Source organism: Lepus europaeus, chromosome 1 (assembly GCF_033115175.1).
Source record: "Lepus europaeus isolate LE1 chromosome 1, mLepTim1.pri, whole genome shotgun sequence".
Taxonomy (NCBI): domain Eukaryota; kingdom Metazoa; phylum Chordata; class Mammalia; order Lagomorpha; family Leporidae; genus Lepus; species Lepus europaeus.
The window spans coordinates 172985439-173012711 of NC_084827.1; the positions used below are offsets into that span (position 1 = coordinate 172985439).

General features: G+C 39.3%; 1 protein-coding gene across 1 annotated transcript in view; it reads left to right on the forward strand.

Moving 5' to 3' along the window:
- Positions 1-22317, forward strand: part of DAW1 (dynein assembly factor with WD repeats 1) — a 92917-nt gene extending 70600 nt beyond the window's left edge. The window contains exons 11-13 of the mRNA XM_062202279.1: positions 11995-12071; positions 13541-13703; positions 22170-22317. Coding sequence (XP_062058263.1) covers positions 11995-12071; positions 13541-13703; positions 22170-22204 — 275 coding nt within the window. The 3' untranslated portion in view covers positions 22205-22317. The remainder of the gene's footprint in view (positions 1-11994; positions 12072-13540; positions 13704-22169) is intronic.
- The last annotated feature ends 4956 nt before the right edge of the window (positions 22318-27273 follow it).

Here is a 27273-nt window from a genome sequence, read left to right on the forward strand (position 1 = left end):
TGAGTGAAGGCTATATAATGTATGCATCACACTTTTGACAAGAGCATACCTTGTTGTGGCATCATATTTAAATAAGTAAGTTTTGATCATTGAGGTTTCCAAGATGGCAGAATAGAGCAGAGCTTACTGCTCTAGTCTATGGGAAGATAGTTAAAAAAACATGGGAGAGTGCAATCTTAGGGAAGAATTAGGGAGAAAACTGAATAGGAAATTGCACGCAAATTAGAGGGATGCTGTGGACTTATGTGAAGCATGTGGATGTGCACAACTCAGGACTCTGGAGCCAAGAGCCTTAGCACCAGCTTCGAAGAGTTAGGTGAGACCAAACTGAAACAGTCCAGGCCACTAGTGATAAAGCTGCAGGAAGAGCCTGGCAGGAGTCTGGCTTGGAGCCCTCTGGGGGACAGTGTACCTGTCAACCTAGATAACTAAAGTGATCTTATACAAGAACAAAGCTGGAAGCATCACAATACCTGATTTCAAGACATACTATAGGGCAGTTATAATCAAAACAGCCTGGTACTGGTTTAAAAACAGGTGAATAGACCAACAGAATAGAATAGAAACTCCAGAAATCAACCCACACATCTACAACCAACTTATCTTTGACAAGGAGCTAATATCAATCCCTGGAGCAAGGACAAATCCCTTCAACAAATGTTGATGAGAAAGCTGGTTCTCTACATGCAGAAGTATGAAACTAGATTCCTACCTCACACCTAACACAAAAATCCACTCAAAATGGATGATCCAATACCATCAAATTATTAAAGAATATGGGGAAAACCTGCAAGACATTGAGGTAGGCAAAGCATTTTTGGAAAAGATCCCAGAGGCACAGGCAATAAAAGCCAACATTGACAAATGGATTATATCAAATTGAGAAACTTCTGCTCTGCAAAAGAAGCACTCAGCAAAATGAAGAAGCAACCAACAGAATGGGTGAAATTATTTGCCAACTATGCAACTAATAAAGTATTAATGGCTAGAATATATAAAAACACAAGAAACTCAATAACACAAATAACCCAAGTGGGAGACCCAGGAGAGGAGGGCAAAGAATTTAAATAGGCTTTTTTAAAAACTTTTATTTAATGCATATAAATTTCCAAAGTACAGTTTGTGGATTACAATGGCTCCCCCCCCCATAACTTCCCTCCCACCCGCAACCCTCCCCTTTCCTGCTCCCTCTCCCCTTCCATTCACATCAAGATTCATTTTCAATTCTCTTTATATACAGAAGATCAGTTTAGTATATATTAAGTAAAGATTTCAACAGTTTGCACCCACATAGAAACACAAAGTGAAACATACTGTTGGAGTACTAGTTATAGCATTAAATCACATTGAACAACATATTCTGGACAGAGATCCTACATGAGGAGTGAGTACACAGTGACTCCTGTTGTTGACTTAACAAATTGACACTCTTGTTTATGGCATCAGTAATCACCCTAGGCTCTTGTCATGAGTTGCCAAGGCTATGGAAGCCTTTTGTGTTCACCGACTCTGATCATATTTAGACAAGGTCATAGTCAAAGTGGAAGTTCTCTCCTCCTTTCAGAGAAAGGTACCTCCTTCTTTGATGGCCCGTTCTTTCTACTGGGATCTCACTCGCAGAAATCTTTCGTTTAGGTCCTCTTTTTTTTTTCTGCCAGAGTGTCTTGGCTTTCCATGCCTGAAATACTCTCATGGGCTTTTCAGCTGGATCCGAATGCCTTAAGGGCTGATTCTGAGGCCAGAGTGCTGTTTAGGACATCCACCATTCTATGAGTCTGCTGTGTATCTTGCTTCCCATGTTGGATCATTCTTTCTAAATAGGCTTTTTTCTTTCTTTTTTTTTATTAAACTTTTATTTAATGAATATAAATTTCTAAAGTACAGCTTATGGGTTACAATGGTTCCCCCCCCCCCATAACTTCCCTCCCACCCACAACCCTCCCCTTTCCTGCTCCCTCTCCCCTTCCAATCACATCATGATTCATTTTCAATTCTCTTTATATGCAGAAGATTAGTTTAGTATGTATGAGGTAATGATTTCAACAGTTTGCCCCCATATAGCAACACAACGTGAAAAAAATACTGTTGGAGTACTAGTTATAGCATTAAATAAGAGTGTACAGCACATTAAAGACAGAGATCCTACATAATATTTTTTTAAATTAATTAATTTTCTATGCCATTTCCAATTTAACACCAGGTTTTTTTTTCATTTCCAATTATCTTCATATACAGAAGATCGATTCAGTATATAATTAGTAAAGATCTCATCAGTTTGTACCCACGCAGAAACACAAAGTGTAAAAATACTGTTTCAGTACTAGTTATAGCATCACTTCACATTAGACAACACATTAAGGACAGATCCCACATGGGATGTAAGTACACAGTGACTCCTGTTGCTGACTTAACAATTTGACACTCCTATTCATGGCGTCAGTAATCTCCCTAGGCTCTAGTCATGAGTTGCCAGGGCTATGGAAGCCTTTAGAGTTTGCTGACTTTGATCTTACTCCGATAGGGTCATAGTCAAAGTGGCAGTTCTCTCCTCCCTTCAGAGAAAGGTACCTCCTTCTTTGATGGCCCCGTTCTTTCCACTGGGATCTCACTCACAGAGATCTTTCATTTAGGTCTTCTTTTTTTTTTTTCTTTTCCATGGTATCTTGGCTTTCCATGCCTACAATACTCTCATGGGCTCTTCAGCCAGATCCGAATGCCTTAAGGGCTGATTCTGAGGCTAGAGTGTTGTTTAGGACGTCTGCCATTCTGTGAGTCTGCTGTGTATCCCACTTCCCATGTTGGATCTTTCTCTCCCTTTTTGATTCTATCAGTTAGGCTTTTTTCAAAAGAGGAAATCCAAATAGCCAACAGACAAATGAAAAAAAAAAATGCTCAGGATCACTAGCCATCAGGGAAATGCAAATCAAAAACTACAATGAAATTTAACCTCACCCCTGTTAGAATGGCTTTCATACAGAAATCAACAAACAACAAAAGCTGGTGAGGATGTGGGGAAAAAGGTACCCTACCCCACTGTTGTTGGGAATGTAAACTGATGTAGCCACTTGGAAGACAGTATGGAGATACCTCAGAAACCTATATATAGACCTCCCCTTGACCCAGGCAATCCCACTCCTGGGAATTTACCCAGACCAAAATAAATCAGCATATGAAAGAGTTATCTGTACTCCCATGTTTACTGCAGCTCAATTCACAATAGCAAAGATATAGAATTAATCCAAATGTCCATCAACTGAAGACTGAATAAAGAAATTACGGGATATGTACACCATGAAATACTACACAGTGGTTAAAAAAAAAAGAAATCCTGCCATTTGCAGCAAAATGGATGAAACTGGACATTATACTTAGTAAAATAAGCCAGTCCCAAAATGACAAATACCATATATTCTCCCTGACCTGTGGTAACTAACAGAGCACCTATTAGTTATCTGTGATAACTAATACAATACTTTGAGATGAGATGCAATGATTTTGAACAGCTCTTGTCTCAACTATGTGGGACACTTTTTTTTCATACTATTTGTTGAACTCTCTACTTACTATAGAGTTAATCATATGTGTATAAAGTTAATTGAAAATAGATCCTAGTAAAAAATAAGAATGGGAATAGGAGAAGAAGGGAGAAGAAGGGTTGGAGCATAGGTAGGAGAGTGGGTAAGGCAGGAACAAGCATAGGTGGGAGAGTGGGTAAGGTAGGAACAATCACTATGTTCCTAAAGTTGTATTTATGAAATGCTTTAAGTTTGTATTCCTTAAGTAAAAGTTTTCTGGGAAAAAATAAGTATGTTTCATAGTATGCTATTGCACTATCTTGGTAAATGTTATGTTGCTCTGCCATTTTCATGTCTTTTGTAATTGCATAGGGATATAAATATCTGTATCCTTTTCCTTTATAATAATACATGATCCTATAATATTATTTTATTATTACCTTAGTATTTTCAAGTGACACTATATTATGGTTATTTTTTTGATCATTATGAATGATGCTATCCTATATATGTGCCATCATCTTAATATGACATATGATGCTATTATTTCTTTATATCCTGTTCTTGACAAACATGAAGTGTTCCATTTCATGGATCAGTTTGTGATAACCATATTTTACACTGCAGGATGTCTGCATCATCCTTTGAAGAACATGTGGGATGCAATGTTACAATCATGTTTTTTCCTTGATAACTAAACTGTGTATATGCTGTATCCTTGACAATGACCTCTAAACATTTATACCTGAATGACTCCATTTATAACTAGGGATGTTCTTTTTAAAGATTTATTTTTATTTTATTTGAAAGACAGGGTTACAGAAAGAGGTAGACAGAGAGCAAGAGAGGTCTTCCATCTGCTGGTTCACTCCCCAAATGACACAATGGCTATAGCTAAGCTGATCCTAAACAGCTTTTTCTTGGTCTCCCACATGAGTGCAGGGGCCCAAGCACTTGGGCCATCCTACCCTGCCTTCGCAGGAACACTAGCAGGGAGCTGGATCAGAAGTAAAGCATCCAGAACCCAAATTGGTGCCCACATGGGATGCTGGAACTGCATACCATGAGTTTAACCCATTTCTTCATAGCGCCAGCCCCTGGGCATGTTGTGGAGTTATAATTTTGATGAGAATGTAAAACCAAACCCATTGTCTTGCATCATCTTCCTGATGCTGTGCCTGATGCCCAAGTACGGCTGTACCATTTCCTTGGTAGCTATGTATGACACTAAACCATGTGCACTTCATTTTTTAAATAATCACTTGTGATGTTATTATAAGTCTGAAAATTTTGTTAAACACCTGTTACGATGCAATTATATGTCTACTTCATGTCCCTTGATGACTACATAGGATTCTAAATTATTTGTATGTTATCTCCATAATAACTTTGTCATTATATGTTGTGGATTCTTTCAAAAAGGGACATATCTGATGCTGTGTTGTATTTATCACTGTAATCTTCTGTGTGTGATGCTATGGCCTGCATCATCTGTTTATGAGATGCCACACTATGTGGTAGCCATTCTTCGTACTATTTTATGTCCTGTCCTTTATCACCATGTACAGTGTTGCTTTATATTATCTTCCTGGTGACCACATGTGGCGCTGCATTATGTATGCCTCATTTCCATGTTGACTACACAAGATGATACATTATCTCTGCCAGATCATCCTGATTATTATGCATCATCTACCTTATATTAGATTCATTATTTAAAAATGACAATTTATTTCATCATCATCTTGAAAAAATTTATTTGATGCTATACCATATCTGTTTCTTCTGATTGATGACTACTTATTAATGCTAGAGTATGTTTAAGTTACACCTTTGATTACAGTATGCTTTATCCGCACCATTATCTCCTGGCCTTTGAGTGGCATAACACAGCATGTGTATGTCATCTCTCTGGCTGGCTAATGGTGCTTCACTGTGCAAGCATCATCCTGTTGGTTATGTATGTTAGAAACTTTTGTTACAGTGAGTTTAACTTTTTATCCAACTGTGAACTCTGTAATGAAGTAGTTCTTCATGTTTTTTTAAAGATGTTTCTTAACATTGTGCATAAAACCTTAATATTAGGAGATTTTATATATATATATATATATATATATATATATATATATATATATTCTGAAAAGGTGAATCTTGAATGTTACTTGAAAGATGCATTGTAACTCTTTGATTGTATGATTGTAGTGAATTTAACTGTTTGTCAAGCTGAACTCCATAGTGATTCTTCACGATTATGATAATATGCTATAGTCCACCTTATTGTGGACAATTTATGATGTTATACTATGTCTGTAAAAATTATTTATGATGATGTTATTTGCATAGTACCTCCATGACAACTATATTTGATGTACTACAATGTCGGTCACATATTTTTGATGAACAAGTGAGGTGTTTAATTGTTGCTGTCATTTCCCTGACAACCATATATCATTCAAGATCATGTCTTCATTTTCTCATTGAGACCACCATATAGGACAATATATCTGTGCTGTCTCCCAGAAAACAGACTATGAAGCTATTTCATACCTAGTCATCTCCTCTACAATCATGTGTCTCTGTATATAATATCTACCTCATTTTTTTTAGCAGCTAGGAATCCATCACTTTTTATTTATTTATTTATTTGAAGATAGAGTTACAGAGAGACAGAGGCAGAAGCAAAGAGAGAGGTCTTCTGTCTGCTGGTTCTCTCTCCAAATAGCTGCAACAGCCAGAGCTGGGCCAATTTGAAGCCAGGAGCCAGGAGATTCCTCTGGGTCTCCACATGGGTGCAGGGGCCCAAGAACTTGAGCCATCTTCTACTGCTTTCCCAGGCCATAGTAGAGAGCTGCATTGGAACAGCCCAGTCTTGAACTGGCACCCATATGGGATTCCTGCATTTCAGGTGGTGGCTTTACATGCTACACCACAGTGCTGGCCCCTATATCATTTTCTTAACAGCAACATGAAGTTGTACTGTCTTTGTACAAATTTGAAAATATTTATACATGATGTCATATTGAGTGATGACAATATGTGATGCTAAAGATGTCTATCACATCAACTTGATGATAATGTAAAGTTGGCTTGCAAAAAAAATATGATGTTCTATTATCACTGTAGTATCTCTTTGATAAATATGTATAATATTTAAAATAAGGTTATTTTCTTTGATCAACATATGTTATGAATGTTTATATGCAAATCATCTTTTTTTGGTGACTTTAAAAGTATTTTTTATTTTATAAGGTGAACACATTTCATGTATTTCTTTTTTTATTATTTTTAACTTTTATTTAATGAATATAAATTTCCAGTGTACAGCTTATGGATTACAATGGCTTCCCCCTCCCATAACTTCCCTCCCACCCACAACCCTCCCCTCTCCCGCTCCCTCTCCCCTTCCATTCACATCAAGATTCATTTTCAATTCTCTTTATATACAGAAGATCAATTTAGTATAAAGATTTCAACAGTTTGCACCCACATAGAAACACAAAGTGAAACATACTGTTGGAGTACTAGTCATAGCATTAAATCAAAATGTACAGCACATTAAGGACAGAGATCCCACATGAGGAGCAAGTGCACAGTGGCTCCTGTTGTTGATCCAACAAATTGACACTCTAGTTTATGGCGCCAGTAACCATCCTAGGCTGTTGTCATGAGTTGCCAAGGCTATGGAAGCCTTCTAAGTTTGCCGACTCTGATCATATTTAGACAAGGTCATAAAAGACAGAGTGAAGATAGTAACCAATGATCCTAAGAGTGGCATTTACCAGGTTTGAACAATTATACAGCATGAAGTGGGGAAGAGGACCATCAGTACACACAGGTTGGGAGTAGAGCCATTGGTGGTAGAGTAGAGGTTATGATTACAAAGGAATGAGGCCCAAGTGCACTAGACAGGGCCTAGGACAAAGGACAGAGTCATTATTAGAGGAGCTAAGAAAGGTGCTGTCTAAGCTACAAGTAATTTTTCTGATTGAGAGGCAAATAGAACCTATTAGAAGGGGCTTGATAATAATCTGGTGGGCTTTAGGCCTTGTAAATTCAGAGGCCCAGACCTATCTATCTCTTCACATGGGGTATATCCTAAGGGAGGTGTGAACCTCCTAGGGGAAGGCACTCTGTTGACTTTCATTACTTGGCTGGCCTGGGAGGAGAGCTGGCCAGGTAAAGGCAGGGGGCATCTCTAACAAGAAATGTACAGTTCTACCTGCAATGTTGCTGACCCTACTTGACCTTACCCTCAGCTGCAGTGGTCACGTTGGAAGTTGGGCTGAGTGAAGGGCTTTTCAGCTTAGAGCCAATAAGATCTGTGGCTCTGACCTGGGCATCTTTCGACTCCAGGGCAGGTCCATTTCCAGTGATCCAACTCTTGGCAGAGCTGCCAGGGCTCTTCACAAGCTGACTTCTGCTGAAGCCCAGGTTTACCACATTGAAAGCCACTGCAGTGGACTGGCCTGTTGGATCTCCTTGAGGGCAGATCACTGTACAGATCAGCCATTAATAGGCCTGCCACCCCTTGCTTCTGATGCCTAGCTTTCTTTTCCTCCTGGTTTGTGTTCAAGCAGACCAGAGGATGCAAGTCAAGGGAGTGCCCAAGTCCCATCTCTAATCTTCGGTGGCCTGAACTACAAGTCTATAGTCACAGGCATGTTCTGTAGTAGTTTTTCTAAGGTAGACAATGCCCATGAGGAAAATTATATTCTCACTTTAAAATTTTCTTTCCCTTTGGTCTGAAAGGGAGGTTTTTTCTATTTACTGTATACTTCGCTGATGGCGAAGTGAATCTAGCTATGAGATTATTATTTAAGTTCTTCTTTTGGCTATGCTATTACAGAAAAATGTTAGCCATCTCTTTTATAAGGTCTAAAGATTAAATTGTGCGCCCTACAGATTCCTTTATAATAGAATTAGTTTCCTACCTTGAAGAGAATAGAGAAATGAAAGAACAAGTCATTTCATGTATTTCTTATAGACAGATTTAGAAGCAAGGTGCTTCTTACCACCCTACACTCCCAAATTATCTTCTTGAAAGCCAAGTGTGATCATTTCTATATAAATAGTGACATCTCCCTTTCTCTCCTCTCCTCTCTCTCTCTCTCTCTCTCTCTCTCTCTATATATATATATATATATATGTATATATACACATATAGATACATACATACATACATTAGTGATATAGATTATTTATTTTATATTATTATAATAATTATTTATAATTATTATAACTATACATATTATTATATCTATATCATTACTTGACAACGTTGTGGAGTAGGATACTGTTTTGCAACAAATCTGGACAACCTGAGGTGACAATACAGTATCATATCCATGATGGCTATGTATGATGCTGCATTATGTCTGTGTCCTTTCCTAATGACACGTGTGTTGCTCCACTATTTATGTGTCATCTCTCTGTAGTACATATATGACTCATCACTATCTTCTATATCTTCTTGGTGACTATGTATGCTATGTTATGTTATTTCCATCTTTTTGACAACCACACATCATGGTGCCCTATGTCTTCATTATAGGATAAGATCAAACAATATATACTATATCTATATATAAATATTTTAACCCTATGTATAATCATATAGTATGGCATCATCTCATTAATGGTCATGTATGATGCTATACTGTCTATTTCAACTTCATTCTGAACTACATCTGTGTCTCTCTTGTCAACAATATGTGGCACTGTCTTATGTCTAGATCATCTCTCCAGTGATCACATATAACAGACACTACATTTGAGTGTATCTGTATTGTCTCCTTGAGAACCACATTTGCCTCTGCACTGTGTGTCTTGTCTCTGTTGATCACGTATGACACTAAGCTATACCTTTGACATCTCCCTCATGATCATATGTAACATTGTCTTGTCAATGTAGCCTTTGTGGATGTGTATCAAGCAGAGCAAACACTCTGACCATGGAATTGGCTGGACAATCATAAATGAGCCTACAGTATGTTTAAGTCATTTCTCTAACAAGCATGTATGATATTGTATGTCTTCCTGCTTCTCCTGATGACCATATGTGACTCTGTGTTATGTATTCATAAACTCCTTGACAGTCATTTAAGAACTTTTGGTGAAATGGAATGATTTTTACCAGGCATAACTTTTTCTTAATTTTCTCAGATTTACTTCTTGTGACTAACACATGTTTTAGTAGTGACACATGTTGGTGTTAAGACAAGTCGTAGAATTCTGACAGTGATTTAATTACATTGTCTTGCATCATTATCTCCCTTTTCAAAATTATACTTGTTCTTTTGATCACGAGGACTTTTCAATGGTGATCTTTTCATTGATCATCCATAGAAATCCTTTTCATGTCCTAGATGCAAACACCCTGAGTTGCAGATTTTTTTAAAGTAACAGCTCACTTTTCCATTTTGTTCAAAATAGTAGCTTTTAAATATTATCCCTTAACTGTAATTAATTCTACCTTTTCATTTTAAATATTATTAACGCTGATAAAGAGAATTCATTCAACAATATATACTGAAATAATTACTATGTTCCAGAAATTGTTTTAGGACCATGGGGTATATCAGTGAACAAAGTAAATAGAAGCCCCTGGCTTTGAACAGTTATATTGCAGAAGGATAGGCAGAAAATAAGCCACGCCACACACGTGTGTTGGGTTACTGCAGCATTAGGTTGTGCAGAAGGTTGGAAGTCGGTGAGTAGTGTACGGAAGAGACAGGTTACTAAGAGAAGGGTAAGAATAAATGATAAGCTCAGTTATCCTGGCTTTGCTTTCTGTATCATCTGCTATTTCTACCCTTATTTGATAAAACATTACTTTAAAATCTTTTGTTTTTCATTTTGGTGTGTTCTGTAAACTTTTGCCGATTTTGTGCTTCCTAAGCAGTTTTGTTTATTCTATTTTTTTTCTTTTATCTCTAGTCTTTGCTCTGAATTCCTTTGTTAGAAGTTGGATCTTGTTCGACAGAGTTAATTATCTGTGCAGCTTCAACTGTTTCTTTGTATGTATCTCCATTTCCTTTCTCATTGAAATTATTACCAATAATTTTGTTTTTGGTGTCCTTATTTCTATTTTTTTAAATCTATAGGGTTTCAAACTTTGTATTTTATGTGTTTTAAAAGCATACTTTTGTAAACCTTAGAATATTGGTCTACTTTCTTTCATGTTATTAACAAACTCCTAAAACAAGTCAGCCTTTTCCTTTTAAGGTTTCTGAAGCATCCAAATAAGTAGCAAACTTTACTTTTTTCATTAATTTAAAGTAGCAATTGTTATCATTTTGCCTATTTCCTTCTGAGGTTAACATTGTCAGAAATGTAACTAAAAGTTTATTCAGATATTTCACTTTTCTGTGAGTGCAAATTTGAAAGCTAAAGTTTGCTATCCTTGCTGCATTTTGCCATTATACATCTCTATAATTTGTGTTTAAAAAGCAGCCTTCATCTGGCAGGGTAAATTGAAACTTTGATTCTGAAAAAAATTTCACTACTCATGTTTTTCTCTTTCTATGCTTATTTAACACCTCTATTTCTTACGTATTTGCTTAGAAGTAAATGCACATAGCACCTCTCCCATCCATCCATCTGTCCATCTGTCCATCCATGCATCCATCCTACATCAATGTGAGTGTCTGCTGTGCTCCTGACATTTCTTGGCACTGGGTGTACAGCAGCAAACAAAGCATTCAATTAATTATCTCTGTGGAAGTGAAGTTCTTTAAGCCTGTTCTCTGCCTATGTTACTTCCTAGGAAGGCCTGTGCACCTTGCATAAACATAAATTCACATTTGGTGTGTCATATCTTGCTGTTTTTTTTTTTTTCCTTATTTGGTCACCTGCCTCTTAAAGCCTGCTTTGATCCCATTATTTCCCTTACAAATCTTTTCCCCCCTCCATTCTTGTCCCTTATCCCCTCTTTTATCTTGGAATCTATTTTTTAAAATTATTTATTATTATTAGAGAGAGATAGAGAGAGAGAGAGAACCTTTCATCCACTGGTTCACTCCCCAGGTGGCTACAAGTTAGTGTGTTGCCAGGCTGAAGCCAGGAGCCAGGAGCTTCTTCCAGGTGTTACCTACATGGGCAGCAGAGGCCCAAGGACATGGGCTGTCTTCAGCTGCTTTTCCCAGACCATTTGCTTGGAGCTGCTTTTGAAGTGGAGTAGCACAAACCAGGATTGCCGGCGGCAACTTTACTGGTGATGCCACTGTGCAGAACCCCTCTCCCCCCAATACACGCACACAAACTCCTTCCAGTTGTCCCTTTCAGTAAGCTCAGAGGCAGAGAGGAGCTCGTTTATCCTCCTCTGCAGTGGGACCAACTTGCCCTTGGAGGAGTGTATGGGCTGGCCATCACCACAGGCAAGAAGATGTGTGTCAGGGGATAAATACTTGGATAATTCAAGATCTTTGGTTCAAAGTTCTGTATTTAAGATGAATTAATATATACCCCTGCTCTTAAAAAGGAACAGCAAGAGTTTACCATACGGCCACAAGAAAACTCATTACCAAACTGGAAGGCCATGAAGGTGAAATTTCAAAGGTGAGTTGCTTTCTCATTTAGAGCATCTTATTTACTTTCAAAAAATAAAAAAGAAGCATGCTTAGTATAAATGTGTCTTGGATCTGAGGTCGTAAAGCTGGCTCAATTATCTCATTCTTTCTAGAGATAAATTACTCAAAGACCTTATTTTTAAGAATGTCTTCAAAATCAGCACAATCAATAATTTTAAATCTTTCTAAAAGTATAAAGTAGCATTCTCCTCAACAGTTGGCAGAAAGAGTTTAGCTACAAATACTTAATACAGCAATATAAGGGACTTATGAAGTGCTATTCTTGATTCAAATAAATACACAGGTTTATATAATTCAGAAAATTATGTGTAGCAAGTATCAAGTGTCCTATAAGCTAGATGCAAGTGAAAAAGTGTTTCCTGGAAATATTTAACACTTGAAACCTCATTTACATATTAGTATTGTATATAAGCTATTTCTAGAACGCTTATTCATAGAGCAGGGTCCCTCCGTTTGTGATCTGAGGTGTAGATGTGGCATCAAAAAACTGCAGAGTAGATCCGGGTTCTGGGGACTCTCCCTTCCTAGATCAGCCCGATTCCTTGGATTCTTAGCTGCGATCAGAGTTGTTCCTTTCTGTAAAATATCAGTGTGAGGATGTCAGCTCACTGAAGGTGTTCTCACCCCTCCTGGTTCTGCACCTGCTGCTGGCTCCTGCCCTTGGGCCAGTCAGTACCTGTCTCTGTGGGAGTGCAGCCCACAACCTCTTCCTAGCCTGGGAGAGGAGGCGAGGGAGTGGGATGTGGGAAGCAGATGGGGGCAGGCATTGGGCCAGGTTTCTGAGAGTCTCTGCCTGGGTATCTATTGATCATCACATCAGGCATGTCCCCTCAACACATACTTGTCTGTTTTTGTAAACGTGTGTCTCCTCCAACTCTGCGTTACTAAGCTTTTTGCCTGTTAAGTGACTATTACCTATGACATTGCCATCTGGTAGTGACATTTCTGGGGAGTGCGAAGCTAAAATATCATTAATACCCTTTTTGAGACATTCCACTCCAGCCTTATAGAAAGTGGCCTGAATCATGGCTGTGATTACTAACAGAGAGTCACGTTCAGAGACGATGCTGGAGTGTCGGTATGAAGAAGCCTGATTTATGTTTTCATTCAGACCAGGACCCTTACTGTGTATATGGGGAAGGGTATCACACATTTGTGGCGAAAACCAGATGGGGAAGACCCAACTGATAAGGCTGCTTTGTCTTTATCCTTGGAATTATGAAGGGCAGGGATTAGAGATCTTCCACCTAGATTTGGATTTTCAGGTTTTAGTCCTTGCAGTATCTTTCTTGTCATGTAGAAATTGTTCTGTGCAGCAACAAATACTAGGCTGGGGAGATGACAGGCTCTTCATTATGTCTCCCTGTGTGATGATGAAAAGTCCATTGGGAACCCTTACATAAACATGCACTCATTTTTCTTCTTTTTCTTTTGCAGATTTCATTCAATCCGCAGGGAAACCGTCTTCTAACTGGAAGCTCTGACAAAACAGCTAGAATCTGGGATGCTCAGACTGGCCAGTGCCTCCAGGTTCTTAAGGGACACACTGATGAGATTTTTTCTTGTGCTTTCAACTATCAAGGGAACATAGTCATTACAGGTACGGGAGAAGTAAACACCATAGGCACCACTGTTCTTTCACACTACCTATTCGGATTCCCAGATTGCATACTAAAAGTGTACCCTCTTCCCCTATGCCATGTTTGGGCCTGTGGCTCCTCTTAGCCTGCTTTGTAAACTTTGAATTTTCATTACTCTCCATAAGGGACCACTTTGGTAGCTTGCCTCACTTGTGGTGACATTTCTTCAGACATCACCACAGAACAAATGGTGAATATTTGGCTGGTTAGGAACCAAAACAAGGCAGGAGAGTTCTGCACCACTGGCTTCATGGTCCATTGGAGATTTATTCTTTGAGTTAAGTTTTTTTTCTCTGCAGATGCCCCCTATTAAAGTGCTCCTATTTGGGGGAAAATAAAATACATTGAATATTTTCCCAGTCATTAAAAATTCAATGTGGGTTATCATATTAGTAACATTTTATAAGAAATGAGTTTGGAACAGGTTACTTTAGATTGTGCAAAGTGGAGAAAGATGAGATTATGGCATGATGTCTGTGGGATACCTTTAGGGAAGGCCTTGAACACAGATCAGGGTGCTGCTTTAGTGTGGGGTAGGGATACCCTAAGTGGACATTGAAGGCTAGTTCTAGTTCTCAGTGCTTTTATTGCTTTGAATAAATTAAAAATTTATAACCTGGCTTAATAGGTTAAGTGTCACAGGTTCAATTGATATAATTAATATGCTATAAATTATAATTTATATAGACATTGGTTGGGTAGCTTCCTAAATATAATTTCAAGGTGATGAGAACAAGCCCTCCTTTCTCCCTAAAATCATCTCCCTTCTGCTTAATTATGGATACCTTCTAAATTACAGATTACTTTCTTTGGGCTTATGCTTATCAAGTGTCAATTAAAATGCAGACACTTCTAAAACACTATCTGAATAAACCATACATTTTACTGTCAACAAGTATCAGATCCTTTCGTAGTCAAAGGACATCATTGGGGGGCTTTGACAGAAGGAATTGGATACTCCTGTAGTGGGGTGCGACCTAGGGAAGAGGAAAGATTCTGGGCTGGCTAGGCAGAAGACTTCCAGGTAGTCCATAGTGTATTTATACCATAATTTCTTTATCCAGTCAATCATTGATGGCTTAATTCCATATCTTTGCTATTGTGAATTGTGATGCAATTAACATGGGGGTACAGATAACTCTTTCTTTCATATGCTGATTTCTTTTGGTTTGGATAAATTCCCAGGAGTGGGATGGCTGCATCGTGTGGTAGGTCTATATTCAGATTTCTGAGGTATCTCCATACTGTAGTCCCCAGTGGCTGAACCAGTTTTATATTCCCACCAACAGTGGATTAGGGTACCTTCATCCCAACTTCCTTACCAGCATTTGTTGTTTGTTGAATTCTGTATGAGAGCCATTCTAACTGGAGTGAGGTGAAACATTGTGGCTTTGATTTAATTTTCCTGATGGATAGTGAGCCTGAGCATTTTCTCAAGTGTCTGTTGGTCATTTGAATTTCCTCTCTTGAAAAATACCTGTTCTAGTCCTTTGCCTGTTTCTTAACTAGATTGTTTGTTCTGTTGTTGTTGAATTTCTTGAGCTCTTTATAGATCCTTTATCAGTTGCTTAGTTTGCAAATATTTTCTCCCTTTCCGTGAGTTGTCACTTTGCTGAGTGTTTCTTTTGCATAGAAGAAGCTTCTTAGCTTGATGTAATCACAATTGTTAATTTTGTCTTTGATTGCCTGTGCTTCTGGAGTCTTTTCCAAGAAGTCTTTGCCTATGCCAATGTCTTGCAGAGTTTTCCAAATGTTCTGTATTAATTTGAAGGTATCAGGTCATTGATTTAGGTCTTTGATCCATTTTGAGTGGATTTTTGTGTAAAATGTAAGGTGTGGGTTAAGTTTCACACTTTTGCATGTGAAGATTCAGTTTCATCAGCATAATTTGTTGAAGAGACTGTACTTTCTCCAGGGATTGATTTTAAATCCTTTGTCAAAGATAAGTTGGTTGTAGATATCTGCATTGATTTCTACAGTTTCTGTTCTGTTCCATTGATCTACAAGTCTGTTTTTGTGTAAGTACTAGACTCTTTAGATGATATCTATCCTGTAGAATGTCCTGAAACCAAGTATTGTGATGCCTCTGGCTTTGTTTTTGTTGTATAAGATTGTTTTATCTATTTGGGGTCTCTTGTGTTTCCATATGAATTTTTGCATCATTTTATATAGATCTTCAAAGGATATAGTTAGTATTTTGATTGGGATCACAATGAATCTGTAAATTGCTTTTGGTAGTATGGACATTTTGATGATGTTGACTCTTCCAATCCATGAACATGGAAGATATTTTACAATTTAAATGTCATCTTTTATTTCTTTCTTTAGTGTTTTGCAATTTTCATCATAGATATCTTTGACATGCTTGGTTAAATTTATGCCAAGATATTTATCCTTTTTGGAGCATTTGTGAATGGGATTGTTCTTAAAGTTCTTTCTCAGCCATGGCATTGTCTGTAAATACAAAGACTATTGATTTTTTGGTGTTGATTTTATATCCTTCCACTTTACTGAACTCTTTTATGCATTCCAATAGTCTTTCCATGGAATTTTTCAGATCCCCTATAAATAAGATCATTTCATCCACAAACAGGGATAATTCGACTTCCTCCTTTCCAATTCATATCCCTGTATGCCTTTAATTTCTTGTCTAATGACTGCAGCTAAAACTTCTAGGACTATATGAATAGCAATGGTGATAGTGGGCATCTTGTCTGGTTTCTGGGTTTTAGTGGAAATGCTTCCAACTTCTCCCCATTCAATAGGATGCTGGATGTGGGTTTCTCATAAATTGCCTTGATTGTGCTGAGGAATGTTCTTTCTATAACCAATTTGCTTAAAGTTTTTATCATGAAAGGATGTTATATTTTAACAAATGTTTCCCCCGTATCTATTGAGATAACCATATGGTTTTTGTACTTCAGTTTGTTAATGTGATGTATCACATTTTTTGATTCATGAATGTTGAACCAGCCCTGCATACCAGGCATAAATTCCACTTGGTCTGGGTGAATGATCATTTTGATATGTTGTTGGATTCAGTTAGCTAATTTTTTTTTGAGGATTGTTGCATCTGTATTCACCATGTATATTGGTCCATACTTCCCTTTCTCTGTTGTATCTTTTTCTGTATTAGGAATTAAGGTGATGCAGGCTTCATAGAAGGAGTTTGGGAGGATTCCCTCTCTTCCACTTGTTTTGAATAGCTTCAGAAGAATTGCAATTAGTTCTTCTTTAAATATCTGGTAGAATTCAATGAAGCTGTCCAGTCCCGGGCTTTTCTTTGTTGGGAGGGTCTTTATCACTGATTCACTTTCTGTCCTCGTTATTGGCATGTTTCAGTTTTCTGTGTCTTTATGACTCAATTTTGATGGATTGTATGTTTCTAAGAATCTATTTATTTATTCTGGTAATTCTTTTGTAGTAATTCCTGATGATCCTTTGTAGTATTTCCTGATGATTCTTGTTATTTCTATGGTATCTATTCTTTTTTTTAAAGATTTATTTATTTGTTTGAAAGTCAGGGTTACACAGATTGAGAAGGAGAGGCAGAGAGAGAGAGAGAGAGAGAGAGAGAGAGAGAGAGAGAGAGAGAGAGGTCTTCCATCCAATGGTTCACTCCCCAATTGGCTGCAACAGCTGGAGCTGCACTGATTCGAAGGCAGGAGCCAGGAGCTTCTTATGGGTTTCTCACGTGGGTGCAGGGGCCCAAGGACTTGGGCCATCTTCTACTGTTTTCCCAGGCCATAACAGAGAGCTGGATCTGAAGTGGAGCAGCTGGGTCTCAAACCAGCACCCATATAGAATGTCAGTTTTTCAGGACAGGGCAATAACCTGCTGCACCAGAGTGCTGGCCCCTATAGTATCTATTTTTACATTTTATTTTTCACCTCTTATTTTATTGATTTGGGTCTTTTCCCTCTTTTTTTCATTAGTTTGGCCAATGTTATATCAATTTTGTTTATTTTTTAAAACCCAGCTCTTCAATTCATTGATCCTTCATATTTTTTTCAATTTTGTTTATTTATTATCTAATTTTATTTATTTATTTATTTATTTTTAATGATTTCTTTTCACCTACTAATTTGGGGCTTGGTTTGTTGTTGTATTTCTAGATCCTTGAGATGCCTTGATAGCTCATTTATTTGATGCCTATTCAATTTGTTTATGTAGGCACTGATTGCTATAAACTTCCCTGTTAACACTGCATTTTTTGTATCCCATAAGTTTGATATGATATATTGTCATCTTCATTTGTTTCCAGAAATTTTTTGTTTTTTTCTTTTGATTTCTTCTATGACCCATTGTTTATCCAGGAACATGTTGTTCAGTCTTCATGTGTTTGCATGTGATCTAGAGATTCTTGCATTGATGATTTCCAGTTGTCATCAGAGAAGGTGCATGGTATGATTTAGAATTTTTTGAATTTGATAAGGCTTACTTTATGGCCTGGCTTGTGGTCTAACCTAGAGAAACTTCCATGCACTGATGAGAAGAATTTGTTTTCTGCAACTGTGGGGTGAAATTTTCTGTTATATCAGTTAAGTCCTTTTGGTCCATAATGTCAATTAGCTCTGTTTCTTTGTTGATTTTCTGTCTAGTTGATCTGTCCATTGATGAAAGTGTGGTGAAATCATTTCTTTGAAATAACCAGGTGCCTTGTAGTTGGGTGCGTATATATTTATTATAGTCACATCTTCCTATTGAATTAATTCCTTAATCATATATAGTCCCATTCTTAATCTCTTTTAACAGTTTTTATGTTAAACTCTATTTTGTCTGATATCAGCCTGGCGACACCTGCCCTTTTTTTGCTTGACATGAGCGTGGAATATCTTTCTCTATTCTTTTACTTTCAGTCTTTGTATATCTTTTTTGGGGAGATGTGTTTCTTGTAGGCAGCGAATAGATGGATCTTTTTTTTTTTTTAATCCATTTGGCCAGTCTGTATCTTTTTAACTGTAGAGTTGAGGATATTTACATTCAAGGTGACGATTGATAATTAATGACTTGGTCCTGGCATTTTTCCATAAGTTATTCCTATTGTTTACTTTGGATTTCTATTGCACTTTTACTAGGCAATTTTCTACTTGACATTATTGCATAATGATGGTTGTCTTTCTGTGTTTCTGTATGTAGCAGATCCTTAAGCATTTTTTGTAAGGCTGGGAGAATGGTGACAGTCTTTCTATTTCTGTTTGTTGTGTAAGGTCTTTATTTCACCTTCATTCATAAATGAGAGCTTTGCAGGATACAGTAATCTGGTTTAGTTTTTTTTCTATCAAGACTGGGACTGTACCTTACCATTCCCTTCTGGCATGTTGGGTTTATGATGAGAAGTAAGCTGTGAGTCTAATTGGAGAGCCTATGAAAAAAATCTGTTGCTTTTCTAGAGCATGTTGTTTTAGAATCTTTATGTTTTTCTGTGAAAAGTTTGACTACAATGTGTTTTATCTTTTCTGGTCATTCTGTCAGGAGTTCTATGTGCTTCTTCTATTTGGACATTTCTTTCTTTCTCCAAATTGGGGAAGTTTTTTATAATTATTTCACTCAGTAGGCCTTCTAATCTATTTTCTACTTCCACACCTTCAGGAACTCCTAACACCCATATGTTGGGTCATTTGATAATATCCCATAGATCTCCAACACTATCTTCTGTTTTCTATTTTCTCCTCCTCTCCTCCTCCTTCTCCTTCTGCTTCTGTTTGATTGTAGGATTTCTAAAGATTTTTCTTCTGGCTCAGTTTTTCTTTCTTCTGCTCCATCAAGTCTGCTGTTAGGGCTTTCCACCACATTTTTTATTTGACCTATTGAATTATTCATTTTTTTTTTTTGACAGGCAGAGTGGACAGTGAGAGAGAGAGAGAGACAGAGAGAAAGGTCTTCCTTTGCCGTTGGTTCACCCTCTAATGGCTGCCGCGGTAGCGCACTGCGGCCGGCGCACCGCGCTGTTCCGATGGCAGGAGCCAGGTGCTTCTCCTGGTCTCCCATGGGGTGCAGGACCCAAGCACTTGGGCCATCCTCCACTGCACTCCCTGGCCACAGCAGAGAGCTGGCCTGGAAGAGGGGCAACCGGGACAGGATCGGTGCCCCGACCGGGACTAGAACCCGGTGTGCCGGCGCCGCAAGGCGGAGGATTAGCCTGTTGAGCCACGGCGCCGGCCGAATTATTCATTTTTAATATTTCATTTTGCTTGCTATTTAAAATCTCAATTTCCTGGGAAAAAATTTCATTCATATCATGTATTGTTTCCTTTCATTCCCAGATTTGCTTCTAATTGCTTTTCAGTAGACCTATGATTAATTTTTTGATTTCAATTTTTGGCATTTCCTCAATCTTTTCATCTTCACACTCTAATATTGAGATGTTGTGTTCCTTTCAGTGAGGGGTCATGATGTCTTCCTTATTTTTGTTTCTTGAGTTTCTGTGTTTGTTTTTTTGGCATTTGTGGGGTTGATTTTGTTTTGTTTTGTTTTCTCTGATAGCTTTTATCTTTGTGCTATGCCTCTGTGGCTTAGTGGGATAGCTGCACCTTCAGTGAATATCAAGCGGTGTGTAGTGGTGTGACCAGGGAGCTCTGGTCAGTGCTCCAGGGTGGAGCGAGTATCCAGGTTAATACCCAAGATGGGTGTGGTAGATCTCAATGCCTCAGTGTCTGCCCCCTGTGTGTTCCAAGCCACCATATGAACCACACAAATGATCTGTGCAGTCCTCTCTGTGAGCACACTGAGCATGTAGAGCCACTTCTGGTGATTGCCCAGAGACCTAGCCACTCCATGCACCTTTTCATGTAGCTACTGAGTCCACATGATCTTAGAACACAAGTCTCCCACAGTCTCTGGGTGCAGAAGTTTCTGTTTGCTCTGCCAGCCTGCCCAGTCAACAGAGAAGCTGATGTTCCCTGAGACAGCTCCGCCTAAGCATTTGGATCCTGGGAGGCTGTGGGTGCCTCACTGTCCTTTTTGGTTGCCCAGTCACCTCCCTATTAGGGAGTCAAAGTCAGTCGAGACCACATGTTGTTCTCTCCTATAGAATCATTGGATCACATGGGTACATAAGAACCACTGGCCAAGTGTAGATTCGTTACTGCCACCAGTACTGCTATGAGGGTGCTGTCCTGTCTCGGCTAGGTGCTGTGAACACAAACAAGGGCACGTGCAGCTGCCAGCCAAACTCAAAATGGTGCCCGCCCTTTCTCAGCTGAGCAGCAGGAGTTGTTATGGTGAAGTTGACGCGAGACAAATGTGCCCCCTCTACTTCCACGGGTCCGAGGTCAGCTGCTAGCAGCCACTAGCCCCAAGTGCTCCAGTCTGGACTCACACCACGCTCTTCCCCCTGCTTCCATCTCCATGGGTTGCTGCAGTCTGGTGTCACCTTGGTCTCCAGCTGCTGCCCTCTTGTTCTTGGCTTTTACAGTCGTGCGCAGCTCCCATGTTTGTGCTACGTTTCTTCACCCTCCACACAGGTCCATGGGGTTCCTCCTCCTCTTGTGGGGTTTCCAGTGTAGTTTTCAATTCTCTCCTGAAAGTGCATTGCCTGCATCCCTTTCTTTCACTGTTTATCCCTAGTCTAGTGCATCCTGTCGTTCCCTAATCCAGCAGCTAAGATATTATTGATTTTTATTGAATTAACTGAAAGCACCAGCATGCTAATTATAAGCCCACTGGCTGACAGAGCTTGTTAGAATGGGGTGACCCTTCTGTCCTAACATCAACAGAAGAATCACTGTATTTGGATTTATCTGTCCTGTTCACTAAGTGGACTCCAGTAAGATTTAATTGCACATATTTTCTAGTGGGTTGACTGACGTTGGGTTTAGAATCACAAGCTGGCAAAAAAAAAGGTGGCCAATATGATTTTCCCATTTTTCAAAACATGATGTGTCTTTCTCCCAGTTCCAACAGCTCTCACACTTAAAACATTTTTTTTTGTATCTTAAAATTGTAAACTTACAAATATTGATGTTAAATACCTTGTCCTTGAAGGTAAGAGCGTCAGCATTACCCACGGACAGTGAGAAAAACCTGTTGACTTTCTGAGATGTTCTAAAATGAAATATCCTTCCTCCTCATAAGGTTATATCCTAAACCCAGAGAAATTCAGGTTCACTGTATTTATACTTGGTGGCAACATTTGAGGGGAGGATAAGGAGATGGCTGAGTGGTGTACTCTCAGGTCCTCTCCAGTTCTAAGATGCCTGTGTGAGCAGGGTGTGAACCTGTGCTACTTACAACTGGCTGATATGAAAGGAAAATCATGAGTGCTTCAAAAATGTCCCAGAGACCCTGGGGCTCTGCAGCTGGGTGCCGAGGATCAGGTGTGCTTAGTACATACTGTTTATCAATAACTCAGAAACTGTCAACTTGGGAGAAGAGTGAAGTGAAATGGATAAAAAAAGATGACTCTATGAAATTTGTTTTACTAGGCAGCAGGGATAATACCTGTAGAATATGGCGTTGACTGGAAGAAACCTTCAGCAAGCAAACCACGGTGATTGAGAACTTGAGTTTCACAGAGAGAAAGCGAGATATTTTGATGTTTGATATGCTTTTTCTTTTTTACTGCAAAACAAGTATTTAACCTTACAGACATGACCATTAAAAGTGGCTAAATTATATAATTTTTAATGTTATTTGGTGGGAATTACAGGAAACAATTAGTGTTTAATTTAATAAATGCCTCTGGTTACTTCAATTGTATTTTATTTTTAATGTCATCATGATGCTGGCAAATGAAGCCAGAATGAGTTAACAATGTGTCTCCTAGATTCTACTTTGGAGGTGATTGTTGCAATTTTTGTTGAATAAAAGCTTTTGGAGAAATTTTCTTGTGAATTGTGCATCTATATTTAGGCAGTATGTTTTTAAGGTGATATGAGAACAAAATGGGACTTATTTAATAGCAGATAAGTGATGAATTGTTAGGTTTTAAGAAGTTAAGAATGTTTATATGGAAATATTAAACAGAATAAACCTTCAAAGTATTTAATTAAAAAATCTGGGTGGAAAAAAAATGACTTATGAGAGGAAACAATCAAATGCTAACCTGAGTACTGCTGGAATATTTTTCTTTTTGACAGGCAGAGTTAGACAGAGAGAGAGAGAGAGAGAGACAGAGAGAAAGGTCTTCCTTTTTCCATTGGTTCACCCCCTCAAATGGCCGCTACAGCCGGAGCTACGCCAATCCGAAGCCAGGAGCCAGGTGCTTCCTCCTGGTCTCCCATGGGGTGCAGGGGCCAAGGACCTGGGCCATCCTCCACTGCATTCCTGGGCCACAGCACAGAGCTGGACTGGAAGAGGAGCAACCGGGACAGAATCCAGTGCCCCCACCGGGACTAGAACCCAGGGTGCCGGCGCCGCAAGGCGGAGGTTTAGCCAAGTGAGCCACGGCGCCGGCCTGGAATATTTTAAAATGTCTTTAAGAGAGCTGCTAACCCACTGTGGTCCAGCTGGTTAAGGTGCTGCATGGGTGCATGGGACGGCAGCATTCTACATCAGAGTGCTTTGTTGGAGTCCTCACTACGCTGCTTATGATCCAGCCTCCTGCTAATGCATCCTGGGAGGCCCCTGCCACCCATGTAGAAGACTCAGATGGAGTTCTAGGATCCTGGCTTTGACCTGGCCCAGCCCTGGCTATTGTGGGCCTTTGGATAGTGAAGCAGTGCATGACAGATCCTCTTTTTCCATATCTCTGTTTCTCTGTTGGTCTGTCTTTTAAATAGTGGAAAGTAAATACATAAGCTATTGGAAGTGTTGTTGTGAACAAAGTTGGATGCATTGCTTTGAAAAAAGTTGCCCGACTGACTGCTTTCTTGGGATTTTTGAGCTCTTAATCAACTAATTGTCACAGTGGGTCAGATGGCCATGCATTTCACTGAACACTGAACAACATACTTTTTACTGCTCTCACAAATGACAACTAAAAAATGTGACCATGTTTGATAAATGTACAAGCTTGCACACTTTTATTTGTTCTCTTAGCTCAGCAGGTGGCAGTGTTTATCTTCTTGCTTCTTTTCTTACAGCCACACACGAAGAGTATACAGAGTGAACTTTGAATTCTATATCCTTACAAATCAGAGTTGTGTGCGAATATAGAACCACACTCAGATTGTGGTATAGCTTAAAGTTTAGAATCATCTTTGCAACTCTAGGGGAAATGACATATTTTTTTTTTTGATCCTGATGCATTAAAGAGACATTTTCCCAACTACATGTGACGACCCAGACTAATAAGGTGGATGAGATGGTTTTACTTTTCTTACTTCGTTTCTCTGTTAGAAATGTTATATTATGCACTTGCTCCTCATGTGGGATCTCTGTCCTTAATGTGCTGTACATTTTGATTTAATGCTATAACTAGTACTCAAACAGTATGTTTCACTTTGTGTTTCTATGTGGGTGCAAACTGTTGAAATCTTTACTTAATGTATACTAAACTGATCTTCTGTATACAAAGAGAATTGAAAATGAATCTTGATGTGAATGTAAGGGGAGAGGGAGCAGGAGAGGGGAGGGTTGCGGGTGGGAGGGAAGTTATGGGAGGGGGAAGCCATTGTAGTCCATAAGCTGTACATTGGAAATTTATATTCATTAAATAAAAGTTTAAAAAAAAGAAATGTTATATTATGATAACTTATTATATAGTGACACAGTCTATCAAAGAACCTAACATAATTATAGCTTTAATATTAATATATTTTAAAATTTATTTTTATTCTACTGGAAAGGCTGAGACAGAAGAGGGATTTTTCACCCATTGTTTTATTCCCTAAATGCAACAGCCACAGCTTGGCCAGGGCAAAGGCAGGAGCTCAGTCTGGGTCTCTGGAATGGGTGGCAGAGGACCCAACACTTGAGCCCTCACCCACTACCTCACAGGGTATGCATGAGCAGGGGGCTGGGTTGGAAGCAGAGTCTCTGCGGCTTGAAAGAGAAACTTCCATAGAGAGTGCAAGCATCTGAAACGCTGACTGAATCCCTGTGCCAAATGCTTGCCCCTCAATATTAATATCTCATAAGAGTGTAACATGTATTATTTCATTTTAATGAAGTTTATTGTAATTTCAATGGACTCAGAGCATAAGACTTGTGAGTATGTTCAACTTCATTATTTTTACATAACTGCAAACCTAAAGGGTCGAACTGATTTGTGTCTGATTGTCAAAGACAAAAGTAAATCTGAGGCTGTTTACTCATCGATTATGACGAGGGAGCTGTCTGCTGCCACTTTCATTTCAGCCATAGTTGAGAAATCCAAAGAGATTGGACAGTGAAAGGAAGAAATCAATGGCCAGTGTCCTGTTCTGATAGGAGCTTTGGAAGCAGGGAGACTTTTTTGATTAGTTTTTAGGTGTATCTGGCCGTCCTTTGTTGGTTGCAGAAGGTCAGCAAACAGTTTGGGAACGTTCAACAGAGGAAAGATTGCTCTGTTACTGGTGGAGGATTTTCTGTGAGATCAGTGGGCGCTTTGTTGCTATCAAACTGTCATAATGCTCCTTGTTTGGGTGGGTGGGTGGCTGCCTTGACATCCAGTGTCTCAGGATTGACAGTATTCAGACTGATTCTGGAATCAAAATGCCCACTTTAAATCCTGCCCCACCTTTTCTTGGCACCGAGACTTTGAGAATTCAAATACTCATGATTCTTTTTTTACCTATAAATTGGGACTGACAATTGCATGGGGGTAATTTTTGAGGACTAAATAAGTTAATATAAGCACAAAGCTTGTGCTACATAGTAGCATTCAATCAATGTTCGCTAGTATCATTTGTGGATGCTACTTCAATGACTTGGGTTGAATAGTTATTAAAGAATGGTACATTCAATGAAAATTTTATCATTAGTGTTATAGCTTGAAGCATCCCTATAATAGGCAGAAACCTTCCAATTCACCTTTTCATGAGAGATCAAAGAGGAGTTAAAGAAATATGATGAAGATTTGGAGTGTTCATCTCTCAGGAATTCTTTTGTATTCTGAGATGTGCATAAAATTTTTGTTCAGCTTAATAAAGCACATGGTGGTCATGGTGCTGGATTAACCCAGATTCTCAGTACCTTTTTTCTTTACACAGCTCTGAATTTGGGAGTAAGTTCAGAAGCCTCTTCCAGCCTACCTAGCAATAGAAATTGTTATTGGTGAGGAGGAAATATCATTCATTAAGTGGGGTCTCAAAATTCTTCTTCTCAAAATTCTCTTCTCACTACTTAAGATTATATTACGATTGCAAAAAATTAGAGGGAATTTTATGAAATACTTAAAAAAAATCTTAAAAGTAGAAATATTCTCCTAGGTGTACTGACAGTGCTTATCAAATTTTAGTGACGCACAGATACTGGTAAATTGATAAAGTCTCCTAAATTTGAATTGTGATAGCTCACAGTGCCAGTCCGAGAAGCCAGTGACCCTGCAGAATAAATGGGCACCTCCCAGTGTGCAGTCCCCTGTGGTGGAATGAGAAGGCTGTGCCAAGAGGGCCGCTGGCAAGCGAGCGTCAGTTACTCAGGAATGGCTTTGGAACCCACCTGGCAAAGGAGCCTGCCTTGCAACAGGCAGTGATTGGTTAGGGCATAAACCACCCCTTGACCGGATTGGCTGGCTTGGCTATATAAGTGCTGTACCAACTGCAATAAATGAGTCTGCAGGCTGCTTGCCTCCTGCCCCCACTGCGCTCCTCCTCTCAGAACAAATCCACAGCAACATCTGGCACCCGACGTGGCTGAGAGAGAGACAGCGTGTTGGACTCCGCGAGGCCACCCCTTGATTTCGGCAAGTAGGCCCCTCGGTGTTTTGTGTGCTGTTCAGTTCTGTGAGGGTGAGCACAGAATCCCCTCGTACGCCCCTTTCCTTGTCCTTGTCCTCGGTCTAAGTGACCCCAGGTTAGCACACACTGCCCAGAAACGTAACGCTGCTTCTCGGCTCCTCCTTTTACTTTCGGTTCACCCAGCAAATTCACATAAGGGACTGAGCATCCCAAAATTCGGAACCAAGTCATCTTCCCTCACTTGAGAGAGGTGACGCTCCAGAGACACCGTGTGGGCATATGGCCTTGACCTAACGAATCAAGGAAGTTCCCCACTAAGCACAGGACATACATACGATCTGATACACCCCTGTCTGTTCATCTAACGTAGGGAACCCCTGCAGAATGCTATCAGCCGCTGAGGTGCTAGAAATTTGCTTTGTTATGGCAACAGTGCTGTGCGTGTCTTTCCTTTGGCTAGAGCTGGTGTGGCATACTGCTCTTAAGTGCTCAAACATGGGAAAGATACCTCCCTCTCAGAATCCCACGCAAATTACCAAACATAATGAATCTATGAGTGACAAAAGCCTGTCACTCCAGGCCACTGCCTCACAGGCAACAGTTGACAACTTGGGGAGAGAGAGCTCTGACAGTGAAAATGACATGACAGCAGACAACACAGCAATGCCTTGTCAGCCACCCCCCAAATACCCATGGGATGAACTTAGATGACCTTGAGGCAATAACCCATGCAAGGTCATCCCATCTGCACCCAGTGAGGATCCTC